This window comes from Sminthopsis crassicaudata, chromosome 2 (assembly GCF_048593235.1).
Source record: "Sminthopsis crassicaudata isolate SCR6 chromosome 2, ASM4859323v1, whole genome shotgun sequence".
In the NCBI taxonomy this organism is placed as follows: Eukaryota; Metazoa; Chordata; class Mammalia; order Dasyuromorphia; family Dasyuridae; genus Sminthopsis; species Sminthopsis crassicaudata.
Genome location: NC_133618.1, coordinates 608,373,857 through 608,389,756, shown reverse-complemented (window position 1 = coordinate 608,389,756; position 15,900 = coordinate 608,373,857). Strand labels below are relative to the sequence as shown.

General features: G+C 36.3%; 1 protein-coding gene across 4 annotated transcripts in view; it reads left to right on the top strand.

The window, feature by feature from the left end:
* SORBS1 (sorbin and SH3 domain containing 1) overlaps positions 1–15,900 on the top strand; it is a 291,490-nt gene that overhangs the window by 111,273 nt on the left and 164,317 nt on the right. Inside the window, exon 3 of one of the 4 annotated variants that reach the window (XM_074295928.1) lies at positions 3,015–3,064. The exons of the other annotated variants lie outside the window; for them this stretch is intronic. Within the exon in view, the coding sequence (XP_074152029.1) occupies positions 3,015–3,064 (50 nt within the window). The remainder of the gene's footprint in view (positions 1–3,014; positions 3,065–15,900) is intronic. 4 annotated transcript variants of the gene reach the window in all.

The following is a 15,900-nucleotide window of genomic DNA, read 5'->3' as shown; positions in this document are numbered from 1 at the left end:
TCAGTTGTCATCTAACATCTTTATTATATAGAGCAGGGGTTCTCAAACTACGGCCTGCGGACCAGATGTGGCCCGCTGAGGACTTTTATTCTGCCCACTGGGTTATGGCAAATGGGCTGAGGGGCGGAGACAGAGTGTGAGTTTTTGTTTTTACTATAGTCCGGCTCTCCAATAGTCTGAGGAACAGTGAACTGGTCCCTTATTTAAAAAGTTTGAGGGCCACTGATGTAGAGTATAGCATAAATGGATCCTAGATGCAGAAAAAAAATCATATAAGACATGGAATGTTTGTAAGCAGCCTGGGAAAACCATTCAAAGTTTTTCCCAATTGAATCAACCTAGAAGACTAGTCAGGGGAACCAGATCACCGTGTGCATGGCCCAACTGAAGGGAGGGCCTTCTGCCTGGCTTGGAAGGAGTATGGATGCTTCTGCAGCTGTGAAAAAGTAGGGCAGGAATTGCTTGTAACCAAGACTTGCTGGCACTTTTTCCCTCACATATCCCTCACAACCAAGGGATGCCATTTATCTGCATGTTCCCACAGAGTTTGTTGCAGGATGCGTTTTCCATAATCTATGCTTTCATGAAAGAGAGACAAATGACAAAGTCATCAAATCAACAAGCATTTATTAAATGACTACTCTGCGCCATGCACTGGCTCTGTGCAGGAGAAGACAAAGACAAAAGTGAAATATCCCATGCCCTCAAGGAGCTTATATTCTAGACAATCAATCTCTCTCTCTCTCTCTCTCTCTCTTTCTCTCTCTCTCTCTCTCTCTCTCTCTCTCTCTCTCTCTCTCTCTCTCTCTCTCTCTCTCTCTCTCTCTCTCTCTCCTGACTTTCCTCCTTCCTTCCCTCCCTCTCTCTCTTTCTTTCTTTCTTTCTCTCTCTCTTTCTTTCATCTATTCATTTTCTATTTTTCTTCATCTATTTACCAGTTATTGTTGTTGTCTTTTTATTTAATTGTACCCGATTTCATGACCCCATTTGAGGTTTTCTTGACAAAGATAATGGAGTGTTTTGCCATTTCCTTTTCCAGCTTATTTTACAAATGAGAAAACTGAAGCAAACAGATTTAAGTGTTTCATCTAGGGTCACACAGCTAGTAAATGTTTGAGGCCAGATTTGAATTCAAGAACAAGAGTCTGCCTGACTCTAAACCTGGCGTTCTATGTACTATACCACCTAACTGCCCTATCTAGCTACCTATTTATTTTTCTATCTTCTGTCATCTACCTCCTTATCTACTTCTACAGCTAGCTAGCTAGCTCCCTATCATCTATTCATCTATCTATCCTCTGTCTTCTATCATCTATCCTACAGCTAGCCACTCTCTATTTCTCTATCATTCTGTTGTCTATTTTGTTCTTCTGTCTTCTATCATTTACCTCCCTATATCCCTATTTCTCTTATCATTCTAACATCTATTCATCTATCTGTCCTCTATTTTCTATCATTGACCCCCCAACTAGTTAGCCAGCTCCCTATTTCTCTATCATTCTATTGTCTATTTTGGCCCTCTATCTTCTATCATCTACTTCCCTATCTCCCTAACTCCCTATTTCTCTTATCATTCTATCATCTATTTATCTATCTGTCCTCTATCTTCTATCATCTACCCCCCAGCTAGCTAGCCAGCTCCCTATTTCTATATCTTTCTATCATCTATTATCTATCTCCTATCATCTACCTCCCTATTTCTCTTAAATTCTGTCATCTATTCATTCATCTGTCCTCTGTCTTCTATCATCTATCATCAGCTAGCTAGCTAGCTCCCTTTTCCTCTTCTATTCATCTTTTTGTCCTCTATCTTCCATCATCTACCTTTTACCTAATTATCTGTCATTTATTTATCTACAGAGGCATGTGCAACATATGTACAAACTTGATGCAAGGTGATTTTGGAGGGATGGGTCCAGCAGCTGGGAGGCTCAGGAAAGGCTTCTGGTAGAAAGTGATACTTAATCTAATCCTTCAAAGAAAATGGGGATTGGGAATGAGAGGGCTAAGGACATAGGAGGCAACCACTGCAAAATCATAGAAGTGGGAAATGGAGTGCTGTACATATAGACTAACAGTAAGAACAGTTTGGCTGGACTGCAATGTGTAGGAAGGGAGTAATGTGCAATTGAAGTATATTTGTATGAAGTATCTATGAAAGGTAGGTTGGGCTCAGGTGGTGACTTAGAATAGTTTCATAATTGTTATAGTTGTCCTTTCTATAAGATTTTACCAGAATTCATATTCAGCCTTAGGTACTTACTAGTTGTGTGACTCAGAACAAGTCATTTAACCCTGTTTACCTCAGTTTTCTCAATTGCAAAGATGAGCTGGAGAAAGAAACAGCAAATCACTCTTTGCTAAGAAAATCCCATAAGGAGTCATGAAGAGTTGGATATAATTGAACAACCACAAATGTGATTTAGCAGAAAGAGCACTGGATTAACCACCAGGAGGTAATTGTAAGCAAGGATGATTGTTCTGTCTGGACATCAGTACAGTGAAAAGAACCCTGTCCCCGGCCCAGATCTTACCCTTACAAGCCATATATGCTTCAACCAGTTACTTCTCTTTGGGCCTCAGTTTCTCCAGGTGTATAATGAGGTAGATGGAGCAATGATTTCTTAAAGGCTCCCATCAGCTCTCACCTTCTGTGATCTCCTACGATGAAAGGGATGAAACGGATAATGTCTAAGGCTCCCCCCTCAGTGCTAACCTTCTGTGATCTGCTCCGCTGCTGCCACTAAATTTATTTTTCCTTGCCAAAGAATTTATGGGACTCTGACTTGGTCAGCCTTTGCCTTCTTCAGCAGCTGGTTTCACTCTGACTGTTAAAGGCTGTGCTCAGTTAAAATCACCAGGGCAGGGTTTCCCCCTCTGGCACCCCTCAGGAAAAGCTTTTTCTGCCTCTCTGTGTTAAATGAGTAAATGCCTACTGCTGAGGGCTCTGAAGAAAGAGCTCTCTTCTGTTTGATGGCTTACTTATTTAGTCTCTACATTCCTGTTCCCTCCAGACCTTCCTCAGCTTGCTGGATTCCAGTCTAATAAACCTTGGATTAGGAAAGTGAGTATTTTCCATCGCAAGTATTGTGTATCTTTTGTAGTTAAATGATATTATTTCAGGTTCCAGTAATTGAAGTTACTGCACCAAGGCTCTCCATCACCTTTCTTTAATATATTCAATCACAGAAGTGTGGGGCCTTTCAGAATTTGCCAGGTACTTTTTGCAGGTAGCATCCATGAGATGGATGAATGAATGAATGAATGAGCATGTTTTGGTCAGGCACTGTGGGAGATATTAAATTGAATGCTGACCTCTGATATTTTATTGTTGGCTAAGGGTTAGCCAGACTCTGAGATGAAGGTTTTTACATTTCAGACTCCGGGAAGGGTTGATTTTCATTTTTATCTCTCAATCACCTTTATTTCTAGTGGGTAATGTACCTTCTGCATTAGAAAGCAATTGCTTCAGAGGAAGTCTTTACTCTTTGTATTTCTACTATTAAATGAAAAGAGGAAAATGTTTATAATTATGTGCTTTTAAACCTGGTTTTGCTTCAGAAAGAAAGCACGTTTGTGGAACCCAACAAAATAGCAAAGCTCTCTGTAGAATATAAAAAGCCAGATGAAGAGCTATAAAGTTATTTTTTGTGAAGGAATCTTGTAATTGTTGCATATGTTTTAAAAAGAAGCCCATGTGCTTACACACATACAAACTCCTTCCAAAAACATACTCCTCCCCATACACACACACACACACACACACACACACACACACACACACACACACCCCTCTCCCCCTCCCTCACCCACATTCTCCTTCCTTTTGTATCCATCCCTGTTCTTACCACCCTTTTCTTGGACAGCTTGAAACAGTTTCTGTTCAGAATTTCTGTAATTCTGAATTTTAGCTCTAACAAAAGATTTGAACAATACCTCAAGTATGGCAGGTGTTCAATAGATTTGTGGGTGATTGAATGAATGTTTAGGGGTGCCATGGATCTTGACAAAAAGCATCAATTAATCATATTCTAATTAGAGGGAAAATTTGTACTTTTCAAACTGATTACTCATGAGGGGCAGCTTTGAAACTGAAAAGACCTGGGTTTGAGTATCACCTGTGACAAACACTTACAGGCTGTGTGATCCTGGACAAGTCATTTCAGAGCACCTCTATGAGAATTTGCATTTCAAAGAAGCTGCTGAGCTACTCTGTTCCCTTAATTAAGAGTTTGTAAACCAATGAAATCATATCCCTCCTCATCTCTCTGTGCTCAGCTATGAAATAGTTTAGAGTTTAGAGCAGCTGTTAACTTGGGGTCTATGAATTTTTAAAAAAATATTTTTACCTGTATGCTGTAAGCGGTTTCCTTTGTAATTCTATATATTCTATTTTGTGCATTTAAAAACATGATTTGGAGAAAGGCTCTATAGACTTCACCAAACTATTTACAATAGCCATGATACAGAAAAGGTCAAAAATTCCTGATTTAGGAGCAAAGCTTTCTGGGTCAGTCTTAGAAGGGATTATCACATTCACTACCCTTATTTGTTATTGTTTTAACAGATGAGGAGATTAAGACAGAAATGACAGCCAAAGTCACATAGCTTGTTTGGCAAAGTTGGGATTTGAATCTGGGTCTTTGGTTCAATGCTTTTTGAACTTGGATTGATGTAAAATCCTAGCCTTTATTTCTTTCTATTTAAACTACTTTTCTGGTTTTCAAGAACTTTTTAGTCAGATGTCAGGCTTCTCTGCTATATAAAAAATGTATATTGGAATAAGGAATACTTTTACTTCTTTGATAGTCTTCACATGTAATCTTTGACTCTGGGGAGCTGAGATTTTCTGAGGATCTCATATAGAGTTAGATAATTATCATCATAATAATCCATTAAGAAGTTTGATTTATTCTTTCCTTTAATTGCAAAGGTTTGTCATTGTTGAGGCTTCTTTAACATGAGATACCTAGCTTCAGGTGAAAGATGAAAAGTAGATTATTTTTGCTTTCTTGCCATGTCTCTCCTTCTCCCCCTCCCTCCCCTTCCCCCCTCTCCCTTTCCCTCCCCTTCCCCCCTCCTCCCCTCCCCCCTCTCCCTTTCCGTCCCCTTCCCCCCTCTCCCTTTCCCTCCCCTTCTCCCACCCCCTCCTCCCTCTCCCCCTTCTCTCTCTTCTTTTCCCTCCCTCCCTCTCTCCCTCTCCTAATATCTATTTTGCAAATTTTTGTAGAAAGGAAGCATAATATAAGGAGAAGAAACACTGACCTAAAAATCAAATACAATTGGTTTCCAAACCCAGACCTGTCACTAGCTACTTGTGTTTAGGTAGGACATGTCCCTTCTCTGGATGTCCATTTTCTCATCTAAGAAAAAGAAGAAAATTGGACTGATCAGGAGTATTTTTGGTGCCCTGGACCCCTTTGGCAGCCATCTGCTACAGCCTATACAGAGCAAGGTCTTTAAAAGTGTAATACAAAATAAATAGGATTACAAATGAAACCAATTATATTGAAATGAAGTTACCAAAATATTTTTTCAAAAAAAGTTCCCAGATGCTAAACTTCCTGGACTAGATTAGATGATAGCCAGATCCTCTCTCAGCTCTTAAGGTTCTGTGATTCTATCACTCTAAATGAGTAATGAGGAAGTATGAATGGGTGCCCCTGAGCACTTCTTCTTTATCCCAACTGTATTTATTTACCCAGCATGATCACTAGAACTAATACTCAATGAAACTTATGCCCTTTTCACTGCTCAGGCAGCCTATGATCTTCATCTGGTAAAAGGATGCTATGAGAAGATCAAGAAAGTCCTTTGCTTTTCTAACAATCAATTCTTTATTGTTACCAGATCATGAAACTAATACTTATTTAAAAATATTTGATATAACCATTCAGTTTATTGTTCAAGATAAATATTCATCTTGAAGTCAGGAACTAAACACTTCTTCAATGAGTACTTGTTATATTTTTAAGAGATAGATGGTCACTTGCGTTAAGAGCAGCAGGTCAGGGCTTTGTCAGGAAGGAAAAATGGAAATTCTTCTTCTGAGATTTCCCTGTTAATGCCTGCTAAGCTTTTCTTGTTTTGCTTTGTTTGGGGAGGGGGGGGTGAGAGTGATGGATTAACTTTAGATTCACTCATTCTTTGAGATGAGAGGCCTTCTGATTTCTTCTTCCACAACAAACTTGGTACTCTGACATTTCCTCTTTTAATAGAATGAAATGTATATATACAGATTGTTTTTGTGTGTATATATATACATATACACATATGTATATATATATATATGTATGTGTGTGTGTGCATACACATGCAAAAATGAAAAGCAATACTAAAGGGAAAATGGAGGAAAATACAAATGTAATTCTTATAACTTGAAAGGTAAATAACTTAAACAATACAGTGGAGCAAAAGAATATGAAAATGAGTAAGAAAACAAAATCCTACAATCTATTGTTTATAATTAACATCAGAGAATCAAAATGAGATGCTAGAATAGCATATATTTTGCATATTTATACAAAAACAAACAAGCCAGGAATTACAATGTTGTTATTACATAAAGCAAAAAAAAAATTATATTATCAATAAAAATAAGCAAGGAAATTATATTCAAAAACAATAAGCAATACAATAATATAAGTAAATATTAAAGATATATGTAATGAATGCTACATATGTATGGGGCACATAAATGGTATAATAAGAACTGGTCCTGGAGTCAGGAAGATCTGGGTTCAAATCCAACCTTAGACACTTAATAACTATGTAATCCTGGACAAGCTATTTAACCCTTCTTTGTCTCAGTTCTTCATTTGTAAAATGAGAACTCACTGGAGAAGGATATGGCAACCCACTCTAGTGATTTTGCTTTAAATATTTTTATGCAATCTTACCTATAGATACCCCCTCTCTGCCTACTCCCATTTGTTAAACTTTTCCCTAATTTTGAGTTGTATTTGAATTATTGAATTCTCTTTCTTTTATTTAGCTTATTTATTTCTTGTTCTTTTCTCTTCTTCCCCTTTATGTCACTTATGTGTCTAGTCCAAAACTTTTCATTCCTTTCTTCCTCCTCCAACTACTTGTGTTTGCTAGTCTCTTTTTTTTCCAAAGAAATTTCTCTTTTCATTCCGTGTGGCTTTAAAATTTCTAAAGTAGTACATTTTCAATCCCTCCTCCAATTTGTTATTGCCTTTATAGGTCTTGATGCATTTTCCTTTGCTTCTACTAGTGTTCATTCTTAGAAGAGGCAATTTAAAAAGGAAGTGATTTAGATAGAAGCAGGGTTCTATGGTTGACATTACCATTATCTCAAACTTTGAAGTCCAATTCTAGCCCTTGCCCTCAGCATACCTAATCCCTGGGCTCATATCCCCTCCACCCTTTTGATTGCCATCTGCCTTTAGGAACTAGGATAATTTCCTGGAACAAAATGATTGTCCATGGAGGCACAACATTTTCTCAGAAAAGGTAGTTTCCTAAGGTACCAACTCCTCACTCCTACTTCTGATTAAACCTATTGTGATGTTCCCGTTTTTCATTCAAGACATACAGCTCTTCCATCATAGGGGTTTTTACTTTCCCTTGGCTTAATTTGAGAATTTCTCCATTCAATTCCCCAGTTTCAATCCATCTCTTCTGTCATTTTCACTATTTTCCTGCAGTATTTCTTCTTTCTGAGAGAAAACTATAATAATCATTCCTTGATTGTTTATCCATAGACTTGATAATGGCACAGTTCTTACTCTCTCTTCCTATTTATAGACTTTCCCACTTTACATTTCTATCCACTAAATACAATGATTCCTCTATAAGTGGGTTGAGGGGTTTAGTCTATGGCAATTAATTAAGTTCTGATCTTCTATCTTCATCTCTCCTATTTCTGCATACATCCTTACCCCCATCTATGGTAATTTTTTTTCTTTCTTTCTCTCTCTCTCCCTCTCTCTTTTTCTTTTTTTTTTTTTTAACTTTCTTCCCTTCTTTCCTTTCTTTTTCAGGGTCTCTATTTGTTGTTTTAATCCTATAGCTCAGTCTTTTTCTTTCTTTAAAGTAACCATTAAAAGGGACATCTGGGTGACCCAATGGATAGCCCTGGAATCAGGAGGACCTGAGTTCAAATGTGGCCTAAGAAACTTGACACTTATTAACTGTGTGATCCTGGATAAGTCACTTAACCCTGATTGTCTTGTAAAATAAAGTAAAATATCTACTATATACAAGGGAATTTATTTTTACTTCTTAATCTTTCTTTGGTAATTATATCTATTTACCTTTTTGTTTATTATTTTCATCTTTTTTAAGTCAATATTTTGTCCTTTCAATTAATTTTACTTAAATAAATATTACTTTCTCAGACATTTACAAATCTCACCAAAAGTTAGACAAAAGAGAAAATATAGAACTGAGCAAACCATTGAAGAATTTAAAGCTAAAATATTTAGAACATCTTCTGAGTGGTAAAGAATGTATGTTTCTTATCACACATGATATCTTTACAAAAATAAACCATTTATTAGAGACAGAGAAATTACAAACACATGTAAAAATATACTAAACACATTTTTATGACTATAATATAGAAGAAATAGTAATTTATATATAGCACAAGCAAAAGACACATGCCTAAATGGAGATTTAATAATGAAATCCTAAATTAGTGAGCTAAATAACAGATTATAGAAATAATTATTAAGTATGCAAAAGATATAATGATAATAAAACATTGTAGCATTTCTGGGATGCAGCTAAACAGTTTCCAAATTAAAGGATATTACTAAAAGCTTAGCTTAGCAAGACAGAAAAAGAGAGGATAAATAAATTGAATATGCAATTTAAAATTAGGTGACCAAATAAATTCAAAATAAGCATAAAAGAGAATATCTTTAGAGGAAAAACCAAAATATAGATCATATAAAAGCAAAAAGCCTAGATAAAAATTTATTTTTAAAAAGTCAAAAGAACTGAGTTCTAATCCTGGCTCATTTTCTAACTATATGATTTGGACCAAGTTCTTTAATAGTCTTCAATCTTATTTTTATCATATGTAAAATGAGGAGGTTGCATTAGATAGTTTTTTGAGTCTATTTAACATTGCTATAATTTCCCATAAGTGGGGGAGGGGGTGGATTTCCCTGGCAAATCTAACTAGTTTCTTTCCTTCCTTAGCTTTGCTTCCTGGAGCTCCCTCATCTGGTTCCCTTCCAGTAGTTATGTTTCTATGGAAACCTTTATTTAGCTATTTTCTTCTGCTTTTCACTTCTGCTGCATGTAGAGAAAGGAAGCGGACAGTCTAAATACTAGTAAAGAAAATTATGGCCATTCCTTTAATTAGCTTGAAAAGACTAGAATGAATAGATAGCTTGTGTCTTCAGCCTGAGAGAAGATTGCTGGCTGCTAACAAATTATCATCCTGGGGGTGTTTGGAACCTGAAAGTTGGGGGCAGATTCCCAGGAGGAACATGTAACTTGAAGTTAAGGATTTAGGACAAGGTAATAAAGGAAAAGTGAAGGGTAAGTGGAAAAAGTATTGAAATTCCTATTTGGGAATGTCATTTTTTTCATTTTGTGGAGTACCAGAATTTCACTGGGCCTCTGCAATGAGATCTATAGTTGCTCAAGAGACTAGCCATATAATCAATATAGGAAAACAAAATGAATGAAGAATTTGGTATGACAAAAAGTTATATTGGCCATCCACTTGGGTAATTCGCCAGTGCCTAAAGACAGGCTCTGAATGTGAACAGTGAACTGGTCTTTAAATTGAGTAAGAGGAAAAGATTTGTTTACATCATATTTGGAAAAACTGATCCCAGTGGGTATATGCATATATATATGTATATATTTAATAATATTTTCCTGTGGTGGTTGTATGGATAATGGGGGAAAAATCCCAGTCATTAGAATTAGGTTGAAATGCATTATCCTCAAGAGCTTTCACAAGAGAAGTAGTGTAAAAGGCATAATAATCAACAAGTGTGACCAGAAAAGTAAATAGGTATTCATAGAGCATGGACCAGGTATACCAGCACACCTTAAGGAAACATTTCCATTTCTCCTTCCTGAGGGACTGCTGGTATATCTTGCCTCTGTGCCTATGATAGTGATGGTAGGGTAGCAAAAACCCAAGTGCTGGAATCCACAAAGTGTAAAAGAACCAGAGAAAGTCTAAAGTGTGTTTTGTTTCTTCTCCATCTAGGATTTATGGAAAGACATGTACAAAAATTATTCAGAACGAGAAGTCATGGGTGGTTGTGATGTGTTATATAGTAGAAAGAATATCAGCATCATTGTAATCACTAATTTATGAACTTATTTGTCATTTTGACATATAGTATATGTTTAAGAAATGCCTGCTGACCGTTTAAGATTAGTTATTCTAATAAAGAACAGTTATTTTTAAGAAAACCTTTAAAGAATATTTTAAGGAGGTGAGAAAAATTCATGGTTATATATCTTTGTACTTTTGAGCTGTCTGATAGCATGGCTTCCTAGGAATAATTTAACACACTCCAACAGCTTTTGTGGAACAGAATTTCATATACCTTAAAGGATTCTCCAAATGTGAGTAGCATGCTCCTTGTCTGAATTTATTATCAATCAAATTAACTTCCTCCTATGAAGCAGGCATTAGATTTATTCTGATTTATCCCTGAAGGCAGAAGTAGGATTGATAAGTGGACATTACTAAAGGACTTTTTATTTCAATGTAAGAAATTCCTGGTATTTGGAGCTATTATAAAAAGGGGTTGATAAGTAGTAAGTTCCCTGACATTGAAAGTCTTTAAAAAATCAATTGGAGAATTAGTTGTTGGAGATGTTGTAGAGAGATTTTGTATTTTAGGTAGAATTTTAATGAGATAACCTCTAATATCTCTCTTAACTGTGATCTTCAATAAGAAAGGGGATTTCTCTGGCTGGTACTGGTTCTCCAGGCTCTCTAAGCCATTTCTAGAACTTCCCTAGTAAGACCCTTCAATGTGTTTTTCATCTGCTTTCTTTAACTGTGTCCTAGCAGCCATAGCCTTTTCATTGTTTATTTCAAAGCCCTTAGTATGGTTCATCATTGTTTAATTTGTCTCTCCAATTAGTTAGATAAGCTCCTTGAAGCAGAAAACTACGTCTTATACTTGTAACCCTCAGATAGTAAATACTGATAGTGGATTTGATTCATTTGGCTAACAGATAGTTATGAAAGTATTAAATTCAATCCTACAGTCATTCACTAAGCGCCTGCTATGGGGAAGACCCTGGAAGAGGTATTTGACAGGATATCAAGCTACATGATTCTTGACCTCGAGGGGCTTTCAGGGTTGTAATTGGAGACTTATTGAAGGTATTTGTATTATAATTTACATTAAATTCTATATGAGGTACATATGAAATGCTGAAAGAATAACCACCAAGATTCTCCACCTTTATTCTGATCCAAGAGAATGAATTCAATTCATTGACTTAATGAGTCAGAACCCTACATTGCTTCTCTTTATATCATAATTTGGGGTATAGGTTTGCAGATTGGCATTTATATGGTCCAAGTTTAATCTTGGGTATTTCTCATTTATTCTTTCTTTTGACTCATTCTCCTAACCAAAATTTATTTTATATCTAGATCTTTATCATACACACACACACACACACACACATACACACATACACACACACACACACACACACTTACATTGATTTCCTATGTAATCACAACACATAGAATATAGGACAGGAATTGTTTCATTTGACCAAAAATTGAAAAGGCTCATATTTGAATTTACAAATAATGAAAATACTTCATTTTCCTCGACAATGAGTTTTCATCTCAACCTGAGGTACTTGGGAGAGCCAGAGTTTCTGAGCCATAGCTCTGCACATTTTGGGGGCTTGCCTGTTCCAGTTTGGGCTGCTAACATTTACTAATGCTTATAGTGGGGGGGGAAGGAAATTTAGTAGCCCTCAATATTTTTTTTCTTGAGCCTGGCATTTCTTTGTTAATTTTGCTTTTTAGATAACTGTTCTTTAAGATAAGCACCAAGGCAAAGTGTAAGGCTAAAAAAACATTGTCCAATTATGTATTGGTTAAGGGTGTAAATTCTAGGGCTACCCACTTAGGAGAGAGATGGATTTTTACAAAGGTCTGCTGTTTTGGGCAGTTAATAAAGAATATACAAGGGATGTCATTAAAAGAATTTCATTGTAGACTCTAAGATATTAGGCAAGGTCTATAAGAAAGAATACAAGAAGTTGCTTCTTTGAGTAAGTGAGCTTTTTGATGGGATTTTGCCTTCCCAGGTCCCCAGAAAAATACTCAGAACTGGGACTATAGACCATTGTGCCTGGAGGAGTATTAACTAGGGAAAAACACACACACATACTATATACATATATGTTTATATATACACTTACACATATATTTGTATGTATATACCACATACTGTGTGTGTGTATGTGTGTGTGTGTGCGCGCGCAAGTGCACGCACAGAGACAAAGCCTTTCTCTAAATATCCCTTAACAAGGTTTACTTCTTGTCAAGGTTAATTCCTTGTTAACAAAAATAGCAGTTGGGACTTGATATCTCCTTGATGAGGTATAAAGTGGCCTTGTCCAGGGTACTCGTGACACACAAGAATGATTGACCAAGCTCTGCCCTTGTATTCAGTCTTGGAAAGAAAAGCTAGATGATAATGAAAGATGCTTCCCACCTAGTGCCACAGAAGTAACAGATTCTAGGAACAGAATGAGATACAACCTCACACATGGCCAATGTGTTGATTTGCTTTGTTGGGATGTATAAAATTTGTTACATAGGCCAGCTTCTGGGGCAAGGATGGTAGGAAAATGGCTAGTAGTAGTTACCCACCCCCCAAAAAATAATAATAAGAGAGAACATTAATAAAACATTTTAAAATGCATGAAAAAATTGAAAATAAAATCACTTAAGGCAGGTCAGTAGCACAGGTTATTCATTGTTATATTTGGAGCAGTCATTTAGTCCACTAGTGCTAAACATAGAGTCAGGAGGACTTGAGTTTAAATGCTGCCCCTGACACTAACTAGCTGTGTGACCCTGTAAAATAGGGCTAATAATAGCACCTACCTCCCAAGCCATTATGAGGATCAAAAGATATAATAATTGCACAATTCCTGACCTATAAGTGCTGTATAAATGTTTGCTATTATTATACATATGTATTATACATTATCAAATACAATTTTTGTTGTTAGGATTCCTCATAATTGCCACAGGGTATAAGAAATTCAGAGGGCTCACTAAAGTAATCATTTATGATCCAAAGATTCAGAGACCCTGAAGTAAAGACCAATCTAGGTTATCCTTGAAATTTCTCTGTCTCCTTTTGCTCAGATAGCACTCTATTTCACACCATCCAAATTAAAAATAAGCAAGACCTTTTCAAAAACCTTTGCCTCAACAATTATTTCAAGACATATTAAAAATGTCTCATGTCCTAGTACAAAAGAGAACACAAACAAATAGAACAGTTTTATTACCCTATTAAATTAAATATAGGTACTTAAAAACATATTGTACGTATTAAAGGTCAAAAGTTTCTTATACAAACCTTGTGTTCTTTTTTTTTTTTTTTTTTGTACATTGAAATGTTTGTGTTTGCTGATGACTGATTTTGTAATAAACAAGAAAAAAAACCTGAGGAAACCTAGAGATAGATAAATTAACTATCTCTGGGATAGTTAATTAACTACTTTGAATAAGTAGTTCCATTTCTCCGGTTCTAATTTTCTTCAGCTCTATAATGAAAGGGTTTGAAATCGATGATCAAGTCTCTGGTCCTGTGATCCCAGGTGTATTCATCAGCCAGAATTAAGATGGCCAAATAAAAACTAGAGAGGGTCTGCTCGAGGGAATCTTATAGTTCTCTTTGGAAAAATAAGGGCATCAGGAAACTGGGTAGCCTCTGAGATGATTCACAACAAAGGCTGCTCTGTGAGCAGCTCCAAGACCAAGTTGGAAGCCATAGAGACTTGAGTGGACAGCTCTATAGCATTGGAGGAATCCCTGAACTGGTCCTACTAGAGAGAAGACATGTCCCTTGGGCAAATAAGAGAAGTTGAATGCATTTTTTATAAATCTAGAGCTGTATTTCTGGGCCAGAAACATTTAGAGACCAGACTCTGAAGGACACTGAGGTAACAGCCAAGTTGGGGCCATTCCCTGGCATATTTTCTCTTTACATCAAGTTCATGTCTTGGTTCTTTTCTTATGGGTGTTCATTGAATGCAGACAAGAAAAGAGATCTGTTTTGAACAAGAAGGCAATTAATGTCTTTCACACTGTCCTTTGGAAGTTATTTCATTTTTCAGCAAAATGTCTTGACACTAACCTTGGGGGGAGGGGGAAGTTGATTCATGATTAGATGATAGTTGTCAGTTGGATGTGTTTAGTCTATATATTTGCAAAAGAGCAAATGGGACCTTTTCTTGAATGGAGCCTCTGTTCCTTCTTTTCTGAATGTGTTGGATCTTTAAGCAGTACAAGACATGGCAAATAAGCAGACTCAGCAATTTTGTGGTTAAATAAAAGAGGGAACCATGTACTATGGGTAAGGGCAAATGTCTTTTCTGTCACGTCCCAGAAGTAGATGGCAGCAAGACATGGCTTTCTAGCCTGGGAATTGGAGGGTGGAAACCTATGGCTCACTCCAGAAAAGAGAGTAACAGAAGCCAAGCATAGCATACCAAGAAGATACTGAGTTTCTTGTGCTGATGTATCAAAAAGGAATGTGGATGTGCTAAGTGCCAGGCTGAAGAACTCAATTGGAGATACCAAAACCAAACCAAAAGGCTAAATAGAATTGAGGGATGTGGACCATGTGAGCCAAAGATCCAAATACAAGCTGAGATCAGCTACTGGAGCATCAGCAGATCAGGTAGGTGTGAAAGGTGAAGAAGATAGGAAAATAAGACGAGATTCTAGAGGGTGATTTAGGGCCTTTTCAACTTGATTCATACACTTCATTTCTCTTGCTGGAATTTAGGAAACTGATATTTCCCTCTCCCCACCAGAATCCCTTTCTATATGATCTTAGAAGTCTCCTAGTTCCTGCTACCTTTCTTTCAGTTCTTGGGGCCAAAGTCAACATAATTTTTTTTTCATTTTAAGACAATTTAATACACCTTTGAATATTTAACTTGTATAATTCATTCCTGAGGTACCTGGTTACATAGTTATAATTTTAATAATAATTACCGTGATTCAAAATCTTGGAATTGTGACTGAATGTTGTAAAGTTGTCACTTTACAGTAAAAATTGTAAATCACTTCTCAGTGGGGAGAATTGGATGATTCCATTTCTCTCTATCAAAGGTAGAATATCTGGGCCAGGACAGGTATAAAGTATTAACTGGATCCATCCTTTGAATGGGACCAAGAACTAAGACCTGCAAGAAGCTAGGACACAGTGAAAAGTAGAGAGTGAGAATGGAAAAAAATATATGTTTCTCAGTGCTAGGGATGGAGAAAAGGTTGAGAAATTATAATGATAGTAGCTGGTATTTATGTAGCACTTAAATATTAACAAAATGCATCATGTGTCTTCTTACATTTGATCTTCATAACAACCCTGTGAAGATTCTAAGATATTTGTATCCCCATTTTAATGACCTTGAACAAGTAACGGCTGTCTGCCTCAATTTCCTCATCTGTAAAATGGAGATAATAATAACATTCACTTCTTAAGGTTATTATGAAGTTCAAGTGAGATAATTATAAAGTACTTTGCAGACTGTAAAGTGATATGGTATGTATATATACACATGTATATACATATACAATACATATACAATGCATATATATGTGATATATATATAATGTGATACATATGCTACAGTGATGATGATGATGCATTAATTATCTCAAACAAG